The sequence below is a fragment of the Phoxinus phoxinus genome, assembly GCF_949152265.1.
Source record: "Phoxinus phoxinus genome assembly, chromosome: 18".
In the NCBI taxonomy this organism is placed as follows: Eukaryota; Metazoa; Chordata; class Actinopteri; order Cypriniformes; family Leuciscidae; genus Phoxinus; species Phoxinus phoxinus.
This window is the reverse complement of record NC_136893.1, coordinates 23,403,703-23,415,982: the sequence shown is the minus strand read 5'-3', so window position 1 is coordinate 23,415,982 and position 12,280 is coordinate 23,403,703. Positions and strand designations below refer to the sequence as shown.

At 37.8% G+C, this 12,280-nt stretch overlaps 1 protein-coding gene across 8 annotated transcripts in view; it reads left to right on the top strand.

The window, feature by feature from the left end:
* The window catches only part of tead3a (TEA domain family member 3 a), a 39,856-nt gene that overhangs the window by 27,401 nt on the left and 175 nt on the right, over positions 1–12,280 (top strand). For 3 of the 8 annotated variants that reach the window (XM_079587481.1, XM_079587482.1, XM_079587479.1), the window contains 9 exons: positions 623–634; positions 2,100–2,228; positions 2,314–2,357; positions 2,436–2,500; positions 2,576–2,712; positions 4,815–4,988; positions 5,121–5,264; positions 5,379–5,531; positions 9,211–12,280. The exon at positions 9,211–12,280 is cut by the window's right edge and continues 175 nt beyond it. In XM_079587481.1, coding sequence (XP_079443607.1) covers positions 623–634; positions 2,100–2,228; positions 2,314–2,357; positions 2,436–2,500; positions 2,576–2,712; positions 4,815–4,988; positions 5,121–5,264; positions 5,379–5,531; positions 9,211–9,324 — 972 coding nt within the window. In that variant the 3' untranslated portion in view covers positions 9,325–12,280. Of the gene's footprint in view, positions 1–622; positions 635–2,099; positions 2,229–2,313; positions 2,358–2,435; positions 2,713–4,814; positions 4,989–5,120; positions 5,265–5,378; positions 5,532–9,210 lie in introns of all 8 variants that reach the window. The other 5 variants (XM_079587484.1, XM_079587483.1, XM_079587480.1 and 2 more) reach the window with 2 other exon arrangements.

Here is a 12,280-nt window from a genome sequence, read left to right as displayed (position 1 = left end):
GGCCATCACCCGGATTGATTGATTGATTGATTGATTGATTGATTGATTGATTGATTTATTGTCCAATGTAATTTCTAGCAGAAATGCTTTATTATTCCCACCGTTCATTGATTCATTCATTAACTAAATTATTCTATAATGTTAACACACACACACAAAATCAGCAGAAATCCTTTTTGTTGACACATTACATAATGCACATTATTGGTGTATTTAACATTGTTCTATAAACATCCTTATTTTGATACATGAATACATATAAAAATAAACGAGCATATTCAGGTTTTCCGCATGGTTAATAATCCGGCTTTTATCAGCCGAGTCTGGTATAAAAGGGGAAGTAAACACATGACCTCCTTAAAGATGTGAAATGGAGAACTGTGATTGTTCTTCCAGGAAGTCATCGGTTCACTTTGTTCCAACAGTGGGTGAAATGGGCAATGAGCGGAGTAGTTGAAGAGAGCTCTATTCTGCGCTATCTGAACGCACAGTGTCAGAAGGGAAAGCGCAGGCCTCTCGGCACACCTGAAGTCAGAGTCATTTGATCAGTGTGTCATCTGATCTGTTTGTCTCCGCAGCGTTTTTTTAACAGTTTCTCTTCCTTTCAATTTTTTTTTTATAGGCCATGAACTTGGTAAGTGAAATGTTTTGTAAGTCTGCTTTGCCTGCAGAGCTTCATGCGCACCGACGCCTGCAGACGCTCAGCTTTCACTGATTTGAGCTTCAGTTTGTGCAGCGCGATGCTTTGGCTGCCCGTCTCACCGGATGAATTTAGCTACCACTTTTGCTGTTTTCCATTTCATTTTTGGCTTAAATATTTGTTTTTGTTTTTATACCTGCAAACTCAGAAACACATTATTTTGAGAGTTTTATTCTGTCGTTTCATGTGAGGGTTTATTACACTAGTTATATTTAGTTATTCTCTTCTATGTACCTATGTGTACACAACTCAGCCATGGACTTAACTCTTAAAGAAATTTAAAAGAAATTGTTTACATTTGAACACTACATCTGGTTTATTTATCACTTTACTTCCTGGTTGGGACAGACTCCTGTCGCCTTCATTCTGTCTAATTCTTTGTCTTCTCTCCCGACTGAACGTTTAAGCTGTTCAAGTGTTCTCTGCTGTTATCGTGTGTAATAATGTATTTTGTTTTGGTGGCTGGATCATGCATCACATGTGCCCTTTATAAGCATGATTTTTGCATGTTTGTCTAAACCATTTAGCATGTAGCTCTTGCACTAAAATTACAATTCAAAGGTTTACGGTTGGGAAGATTATTTTTTTTGTATTTTGATTTTTGAAAGAAGCCTCTTTTACTCACCAAGGCTGCATTTTTTTTTAGTCAAATACCGTTAATACAATATAAATAGTAATATTGTAAAATATTATTACAAAATCAAATTTCTATTGTAATACATTTTAAAACGTAAATGATTCCTGTGATCAAAGCTGAATTTTCAGCATCATTTCTCCAGTCTTCAGTCACATGATCCTCCAGAAATCATTCTAATATGATTATTTGATGCTCAAGAAACATGTTTTATTATTATTATCAATGTTGAAAACAGTTGTGCTGCTTCATATTTTTGTGGAAACATGATCCCTTTCTTCGGGATTGTTTGATAAACAAAACAAATATTTGATATAGAAATCTTTTGTAACATTACACAAGCCTTTACTGTCACTTTTGATCAACTGAATGCATTCTTGATGAATAAAAGTATACATTTTTCTTTAAAAAAAAAAAAAAACTTACTGACCCCAAACTTTTGAACTGTAGTGTACATATCTGTTTTTCATAAAGATTGCATATTATCATACATTAAAGTAAGCTATTATTAATATTTAGCATTACTCATACACTTTATTATTGTTATTAATTGATTTAAATACATTTCTTGAATGTTAATTAAGTATATATAATTTAGTATAATATTGTGTCTGTGTATGATATTAATTTATTACTTAAAAAAAACAACATTCCAATTGTAAAATGCATCTTAGAAATAGTATTATGAAAGTTCTGAAGTTCTTTCAATCCTGGGTAATTTCTGATATATTTTTTTTAATGAAGCCCTTGTTGCGTCTTTCTCAGGATCAGGCTTCCAAAGACAAAGCCCTGCAGAACATGGCCGCTCTGTCCTCCGCTCAGATCGTTTCTGCCAGCGTGATGAAGAGTCAGATGCCTCCTCTTCCTCAGCACCCCTACCCTCCTCCAGCCAGGGTTAGTTCAGAGTCCAAGGACCAGTCACCCCTCAATTCTCTAACTTCACCCTCAAACTTCCATTGTTCTCTGTTTTGTTGTGTAGTTTTGGCCCGGCCCCATCCCAGGACAGCCTGGACCTTCTCAGGAGTGAGTATCTCTATGATTCCTGGTCTAATCCACAGTGTTGTTGTGAGAGCCTGCTGATGCTTCTCTGTGTTTTTCTAGCATCAAGCCCTTTGCACCGAACCCGTACTCCAGCCTTCAGCCGCCACTGCCTACGCCCATATCAAGTAAGAGCAGTGCTGGGATTATATCTGAACTCGGACTGACCCGCCCGGGCCTAAACCAGCATGTTTTCTCCACAGGTTACGAGCAGTTGCCCACCTCCCTCCCCCCGACCAGCACTGCCATGCCTGTGTGGCAGGACCGGACCATCGCCTCCGGGAAACTCCGCATGCTGGAGTACTCGGCCTTCATGGAGGTCCAGAGAGACCCTGACACTGTGAGTGAGCGTTTTGCTGAGAATATTGGAGACACCGGTCAAGATGATGGCGTTCCCTATAGCATCAATGCCAAGATGCAGTGAAACGTCGAAAAGGAACGAAGAAGATACATTTATTCAAATTAAAAACCGTCACTTAAAGGATTACCGGTAGTTCACAAAAAATTCCTTATAGTTTACTCACCCCGATGTCATCCAAGATATCCATGTCTTTCTTTCTTCAGAAGAAAAGAAATTTAGGTTTTTGAGGAAAACATTCCAGGATTTTTCTACACAGAGTGAACTTTAATGGCAACCATCTCTCCCAATGTTCAAAAGAAGATTCAAATGTCCGTCTCAATGCAGCTTCAAAGTCTCTGCACGACCCCAGTCGAGAAATAAGGGTCTTATCTAAAGAAACGATCGGTAAAAAAAAAAAAAAAAGTAGATACTTTCTTAACCACAATTGTTCGTCTTGTGCTGGTCTGCGACGCGCCACATATTATGTCATCACGTTGGAAAGGTCACGAAAAAATACAAATAAAAATTAATTAAAACAAAGATGTCGGACGATTTTGAAGTTGGAGTAGAAAATGAGATTGAGTTTTTCGCCCTTCTCTACTTTTTTGAACCGGAGTACACAGACAAATAACTTAGACAGATGACGTGAACGTGACCTTTCCAACGTGATGACGTAATACGTGGCGCGTCGCAGACCAGCACAAGACGAACTATTGTGGTTAAAAAGTATATAAACATTTTTTTTTTTTTTTAAATGACCGATCGCTAGATAAGACCCTTATTTCTAGGGATGTCACGATCAGTTTTTTTTGCCCTCGAGTCCGAGTCATTTAATTTTGAGTATCTACCGATACCGAGTCCCGATCCGATACTTCTATAATACATTTTTAAAAAAGAATAAAGAAGGGCAAAAAAACAGATCCAGGATGTTCCTTATTTTTTATTTAATTCACTTTATTTTAACATTCAACAACTCTGTTAACAAACAGAGCACTTCTGTGAGGTAGCTTGAACAATCAAGTAATAAATAACAAATTCTTCACTTTTCGTGATGTCAACAAAGTGATGTCATGCCGCACGCGTTGCTGTTTCTGTGTGGAGTCAAAAGGGTCTAACTCTGTGCCACCGCATAACTATAGATGTGTTAAAAAATAATGAGAATATATATACATATATATCCGAGTCCTGATCGGGAGGTAACGTCCGATTCCGATCGAGTCTGAAACCACGTGATCGGATCTGGACATCCCTACTTATTTCTGTGTCGAGACTTTGAACCTGCATTGAGACGGACATTTGAACCTTCTTTTGAACATTGGGAGAGATGGTTGCCATTGAAGTCCATTCTGTGTAGAAAAATCCTGGAATGTTTTCCTCAAAAACCTTAATTTCTTTTCGACTGAAGAAAGACATGGATATCTTGGATGATAACTTACTGTTAACCAATTAACATAATTTTACTGTTGTGTTTTACAGTAAAAAATTATATAATTTTATATAGTGTACTGGTTTGAATTAGCTTTTATTTTAAGTTTGTTTTAGTAATTTTGCACAGAGCCCCTAAAGGGACATGTTTGTGGAAAAAAATATGAGAGGAAAAAGTCAGTGCTTTTGCAATCTCTCGCAAATATTTTGCGTTACTTTTATTTCAGTTATCGGTTTAGTAATTGTACTTATTTTACTCATTTCATTTAGAAGCCCATACAACATTTCTAATTTTCATTTAAGTTTTTTAAGTTTAAGTTTTTCATCTAAAATGTATGTTTTATTTTATTTAAATAATTTTCAATAACACTGTTAGGAGCCGTTCACACAGAATGCGTTACTTTTCCATTGTTTTTCAATGTAAATGTGCTAGATGGCGTTCTAAAAACACGGTGTTCAAGTTAAAAGAAGTTTAACTTTTAAAAGACACTTTAGACCTAGCGTTTTTTTTCCTTCCACTGCCCTGCGTCTTTCGTTTTTAACAGCAAAAATGCATTCTGTGTGAACCGGCCCTTACAAGACAAAAACATATACATAATGTGTTTCAGGAATGGCGATGTTCCATGTATTTGTTTCAAAGTACATTAAATGTTACTTCTTCACCTGTTAATCCACAGTACAGCAAGCACCTGTTTGTCCACATCGCCCAGACAAACCCCTCGTACTCAGACCCTCTTCTGGAGGCCGTGGACATCCGTCAGATCTACGACAAGTTTCCAGAGAAGAAGGGAGGGCTGAAGGAGCTGTATGAGAAAGGCCCTCAGAACGCCTTCTTTCTGGTCAAGTTCTGGGTGAGTTATTCTGTTCTTAGAAAATTCACAATACTGAAAACCTAGGGTATGTTATTAGTTTGTAAATTGATATGTCATGCATTCATCTACTTATATAGCTGAGATAAGTGATTTTTATGTAATCTGTTTCAGGCTGATCTGAACAATAGTAACGTTCAGGATGGCGCAGGCTCGTTCTATGGGGTCAGCAGTCAGTACAGCAGTGCTGAAAACATGACCATCACTGTGTCCACTAAAGTCTGTTCTTTTGGGAAGCAGGTGGTAGAGAAAGTTGAAGTGAGTTCACCATTTATTCATAATTAGGCAGCTGTGTTTTTGTCATATACTGTAGATGGTAGTGGTTTCAAAGAAATAAAGTCAGCATCTATAGTTTGCCTTTTTGACCCCTAGACAGAGTATGCTCGTGTGGAGGGCGGGAGGTACGTTTACCGGATCCATCGCTCACCCATGTGTGAATACATGATCAACTTCATCCATAAACTCAAGCACCTGCCAGAGAAATATATGATGAACAGTGTCCTGGAGAACTTCACTATACTGCAGGTAAGCGAATGAGAAAACGGCGCATAATTCTGAATTTAAAGGAACACTGTAACTTTTGGCCCTCTAGAAGTTAAAAAATAACATTTTGCGGAAGAACATTGTTTTGGTTGTGCTTCGGCTCTGCTTGACTGTGCGGATTCATATGGTTATCTTACTGCTCATAAAACATTCACTACTAGGCTTAAAAGATAAAACTAGTTTAGATGGAGAGGATCTCAAGCTGACTAGCTGAAGATCTTACTGTATCTTTACCCGTGAATAGACACGGTACTTCCATGACAATACATTCCAGCACAGCGCTACAACAACCATAATGAAATGAGCCTTCACAATAAATAATGCTTTACAATGATCTCTGTTAGAAAGCTACATATGGCAATCCATCTGTTCAACAAAATACCTTACTCGCCTGTTGAATAATACATTTATTATGAGCTCTGTCGCGTTCTACTTTTGCAAGCCGAAGTTCCATTGTTTGTTTTTGGGGATTTGGAAGAAGGATTGAGGGTATATTAAACAAAAAAAGTTACATAGTGCACCTTTAAGATTGGGCCACTTCCAATTCATGAGTGTGTTTTTTTTTTTATTGAACTGGCCAATTACCACAAAGTATGAATCAGAATAAAAGGATAAAGAATTTACCTAATCGCTGCAAACATATTCAATTTACAAGCCATACAACATAAATAATAATTTATTTATAAATGATAATTATATATATAAAATATATATATATTTATTTGGACTAATTCCTGTTTATTTCATGATATATGTAGAATGTTTGTTTATTATTTGACACTACTGTCAAAAGTTCCCTTTCGATGGAACTCGTCACTGCATCACACCCCCTGTGAATTTGTGACCTTGTGACCAATCTATTGGCTGACAGCAGTCCAGCGACGTCACATGGAGAGCCTGAGCATACAAAAGGCTTGTATTACATGCCAACAGCTTTGTTGTCTTCAGGAAGCCGCTTTGTTTGAATGTTAGTGTGAAGATAAGAGCTCTGTTCTTGCTTGATTTTCTCTCGAGGGATAGATTTGAGTGTTTGATTGTTGCACGTTTAGCTTTCGAGGGAGTTGGATGCTCTCATAGCGATGCATTTGCAGTGTAAAGCTCTGTTCTTGCTTGATTCTCTCTCAAAGGGAGGAGGCAGTGAGGGAGCTCTTCTCTTGCTTGGCTCTTTTCTTTAGAGATGCCCGTCAAGTATCTGCACCTCACGGGTTAGACTAGTAGGTCTCTGCACACCATGGAGTCCACTCATTCTCCACTCAGTAGCGCTGCCAGAGTGTGGTGTTGGGGTCTGCCTTCATGGACCTGCAGGCGTTTTCTAATGAAGGAGTTAACGAGGTAGATAGTGCTTTATTCAGCTGTCACCCTCACTAGGTTTCTGGGCTTGGGGATTACAGCAGACACTCTGCTTGCTTCTCTAGGAGGACTCTGCCTAATGCTAACCTCCTGCTTTTGCAGGGCTGAGGCATAGAGCAAGAGCGTAGAGTCGCGGTGAGATGATGTGATCTGCTATGTTATCTGGTCCAGAGCAATGCTGTTGTTCGTTTGCTCCTCTGGAGCTTAAGCCCAGAGAATGGACTAACGTTAAGTGGGAGTGTGAAGTCATGGTGATATGAGGCGATCTGCTTTCTTATCTGGTCTAGAGTAGTGCTGTTGTTCAGCTTGCCCTCTGATGTAAGGTCTGCTGAAGGCCGCTGAAGCTGTTGGTCACAGTGAGATGATGCAACCCGTTCACTTTTAACAGAGGGGTTGTTAGCCAGATTGTGGTGTTTCCTAATGGTTTGCGAGGAGTAATGGAATGGCAGAGCACTTTGGCCAGAGGTAGATGTGCATCTACACCTCCTTGCTAGAACTGTAGGAATAGGCAACTATCAGCCAATGAGGGCCACTTGGCAGAAAGTAGTTGAGAGAGGTGCTACGGCGCCCCGCTCTCTTAGTAGACCCTTCCGGTTTACACTGGAGGTAGTAGCTTGATGGGAATACGTTGGCTCATTTCCCTTGGAGACCTGACTAACAAGTAGATCGCTTCCCTAGGGGTTCGGTGGTAAATGTCTTTTAAATAATAGTGAACTTCAGAGAAAGAAGTGGTTGTTATCAGCTTGAGCGTCCCTCTTTCTCCGTGGCTCCCTCCAGCTGATGGAGGTAACAGGTGTTGACTAGGTTCTTTGATGATCGGCGATGGAGAGTATGAGTGTGTAGCACTGCCATAGGCACCCAACTCTGTGTTCCCTCGCCGGATCTCTTGAAAGCACTATTTCTCCTTATTGCTATTTCTCCTTCAGGAGGATTGAGGGTAGTGTAGAGCTCTCTCCTAAGGCCTCTTCTAGTCTTAAAGGAGAACTCCAGCGCAAAATGAACCTTTGGTCTAATTACACATTGTTACCTAGTCAACCGTTATCTGAGATTTGTTTTCATGATTATCGAATGTAAATAGGTTTATCTCTAAAAACAGTTTAGCCTATAACGCTAGTATAACGCTAGTATATGGGGCATGGAGTAATGACAAATAAAAATCGCTTGTTAATACCACTAACAAGGCTCAAAATAGCCCCACACTAACACGGCAGCATAATGAGGGTCCCTACATGCAAACCGAAGCATTGAGAACTTTGACAGTGTCCAGACAGTTTAATAAGAAGATATTTTATACATACAGTCAACTTCACGTATATAAGCAGAAGCCATCTTTGAAAAACAGACTCTATCAATCGATCTACGAACCACCGATCCAAATGCGCTGAACTGTGTAGAATCTCATAGGGTCCAGCGCATTTGGATCGGTGGTTCGTAGATCGATTGATAGAGTTCTTTTTTTTAAAGAAATTCTTCTTTTTTTTAAAGAAATACATTTATTCAGCAAGGACACATTACATTTATCCAACATGACAGTTGAAGACTTTTACATTGTTATAAAAGACTTTTGTTTTAAACAGTCTGTTCTATTAAACTTTCTGTTCATCAAAGAATCCCGAAAAGAAAAACTGTTTTCAACATTGATAATAAGAAGAAATCTTTCTTAAATCATCAAATCATCATATTAGAATGATTTCTGAAGGATGATGTGACACTGAAGACTGGAGTAATGATGCTGGAAATTCAACTTTGCGTCACAGGAATAAATTACATTTGACAATATATTCAAGTATAAAAGATATTTTAAATTGTCATAATATTTCACAATATTACTGTTTTTACTGTATTTTTGATAATATAAATGTATTTAAAAATCGTACTATCCCCAACATTTTTTAACGCTAGTTTATTCGTAAGCTCAGTACTGTCAAAAATCAGTACTCAGTTTTGCTATTGAACACCAAAAAACATTCTTATCAATATTGATCAATTATAATTTTTGTATAAAATGATTGTCTGATTTTTTTCTTACTTTCAAAATGAAATATTTTTTTTACAATACACTTGCTACTTCAATTTAAATTTAAATTAGTCACCAAATTTGACTTCAACGTGAGTTGTATTTGTACAGTATTGATTAAAAATGCAAATCAGAAAAAAAAACAAAAAAACAGAATCCAACGAAAGTCATTTATCATTATGGTTGTAATACAGTAAAAATAAAAATGTATTTCCCAGCGTATGTCATGCTTTCATTACTATGTAGTCTTCTACAGTACTGCAGTTTTCCCTAAAGTGTTTTTTTCCTCCCCAGGTTGTCACAAACAGAGACACACAAGAGACTTTGCTTTGCATTGCGTTTGTGTTCGAGGTGTCTACAAGTGACCACGGAGCACAGTATCACGTTTACAGACTCGTCAAGGACTGAATGACCGCTGTGCCCAAACACCTCCAGACGCTGGTCATCGAATACGTACGAACAAAAAGAGGAAAAGAAAATTAGACAAACCTGAAGCTCATAAACACAATCATGGACAGAACACAAACCAGGATCCTCTGCACTAGGTTGTGTTGTATATTTAGTCGTGTTCCTTAAAAGGAAAAGAAAATGTACTTTCAGGGATAATTCTATTTCTTCCTTTTTGCTTACCGTTTTGCGAGAGGAGAGGTTTTGGAAATCTGTGGTGGGTTAATTCTGATAATGACCTTTGTCATGTTTATGGTACTAGACTCTGAAGGCACAAAGGTCTTTTTAAAAGTGATCGTAAGCGAATAGGAAAGGAATGCTGGTTAATACAAGTCTTTCTCCAATCAGGAACTTTGTGATAGCATATGTTTGTTCTGACTGTCCTTTTTTCACAATCTTTGGTTTAGACGCAGAAGCCTGCTACCTCTGACCTTTGATCGGGGTTCAGATTGTGCTCAGAAGGATGAGAAAGTCTTGTAAATAGGAATTTGTTTTATAGGAAAAGACACTGAATGTTTGTTTAGATGGAAAGCGCAAGTTACGTGAATGTTACACACTTTTGCAAGGTTTGCTCTCGATTTGGCTTGATTTTCAGTTTTGGAAAGTGCAAATGTGTGTTTTTTCTACCTCCTGGTGTTACACGAAGTGCTTCTGGAGCATTTTTACTGCAACGTTTTGGTTTAAAAAATGGAAGCTTGTTTCTGCCATGGAATAAAAAAAAAAAAAGGTAATTGCAACATTTATCTCACAATTCTGAGATAAAAATTGAGAATTACGAGATATAAACTCACATTTGTGAGAAAAAATTCGGAATTGTGAGAAAAAAGTTAGAACTGTGATAACTCACAATTGCGAGAAAGTCAGAATTGTGATAACTTGCTTTTGCGAGATAAAAGTAGAAAAGTTCGAATTTTGAGATATAAAGTTCAGCGAAAAGAGGAGGCGTGTTCCGGCGCAAACGTTCCCTGCTGCTATTTTGCAGTTTGAGAAAACAAATTCCGCCACAGACCAGGAAAAAACTAGTCTAAAGAAAGTGGCGCATTATTCAGATGCTATTTTACTGGCGCATGCTTGGCCATAATGTAGCGTGTGCACAACGCGCATACACTTTGCTTCTCTCATCTACACAGACGCAGCAGTTCATATTTTTGCAAACCATACATAATTACAAGAAAAAATATTACCACACGAGGGAAATCATTGTGGTGTCCATGAAGATGTGAAAAAATAGGCATAAATCTAGCTTACATTTACCCAAATTATTCAGGCTAATTCCAGTAATGACGTATCAAACCTGTTGTCAGTCAAAAACCAGGAAACAAAATTCTAAAGACTGCGAAATCACCGTGTTACCATCATGTAAGTTGCCTGCGCTGGCAAATCCGCCGTTATAATAGCAATCCACCATGGAACAAGCGCGCCTGCTCTTAAAGGGAATGTGAGAGGACGCTCTGATTGGTTTATTGCACGTTACGCCCAAACCACACCTATGAACAATAAAGCTACTTCAGACCAACCCATTATAGATTTGCAAGATCCACCCACAAAGTTACTTGTGTTTTGCGTTTGATACTTGCGTTTCATATCCTTAAAATAGGGCCCATAAAGTCAGAAAAAAGTAGAGAAGGCTGAATTGTGAGATATAAACACAATCGCGGATTTTTTTTTAATTGTGATTAAAAACTCACAATTGCGAGAAAAGAATTCAAAATTGTGAGATATAGACTCGCTTTTGCAAGGAAAAAGTCAGAATTGTAAGATATAACTCACAATTGCAAGGAAAAAGTCTTGAATTGCAGCATATAAACGTACAATTGCGAGAAAAAATTGGGGGGGAGATCACAATTGTGAGAATAAAAGTTAGGATTGTAAGAAAAGTCACAATTACTTCTTTTTTTTTTTTTTTTTTTGGTGGAAACAAGCTTCCAAATAAAGCCATTTTGCCATAATGATTATTGTGAAAGACAGTACATATGCATGGTTTTACTCGATTGCCCTCATTTTGAGTGCCTTATCACTTTTGTGTCTACCTTCGCCATACTGGCGAGTAAGCAGGAAAATTCAGTAGATCAGGTTACATAGTCCAAAGCAGAAGAGGGCGAATTCACTATTTTTATAATGGGGGTTATAAAGACAACAAATCTCAGCATGTAACACTTGCTTTAAACTTCTCAGTGTTTTTAATACAAGAACTCTATGCTAATTACATCATCGCCAAAGCAATTACACTTAACTAGGTGCTTGAGTATTTTCCTAACAAAAACATTGTATTTTAATGTAAAATTGTAATATTTCAGCTTTTCTCTTATTCTTTTTTGAGTGTGGTAAGGCATGTCATTGGTCAACAGGGGATTTTGAACAGCACAAAGTGAAATTAACATTTAATTCCATATCAAAATGTGCAATAAGATCCGGGCTATTCCGATCCACGTGTTCTCAGGTTCTTGCAGTAATGTAGAAACACTCTAGGTTTGGGATGTTAGCATATACAGTATGTGGATTCAATACTCTCTTTATTTTTTATGATCCACACATGGCATCCAGCTTGCTGTTGATTTTTTTTTTTTATCAATTTTTATTTAGTTTTTAGTTTTAAACCCACAATCACCTTCAGTGGTTAGTACATATGATTTTAAAGACGATCGCCTTGACACTGTGTCGGACGTAATCAGTGACAATCATCTGATTATTTATGGCATCATATTTTGGTACATTTTGTATGCATTATGAAGAGCACATGTTGCATAAAAAGAACTGTTTATCCAATCTGTAATATCTTAACCAAAGAATCGAATGTGAACAGCATCCCCCACAAAACCCAGTCTTGCCTTATTGTGTGCTTCTACGACATTTTAAAAGAAAAATCATGCTTCTGTGTGAGAGTGTGTATTTGTGCACTTGAGTGCATATCTGTGTG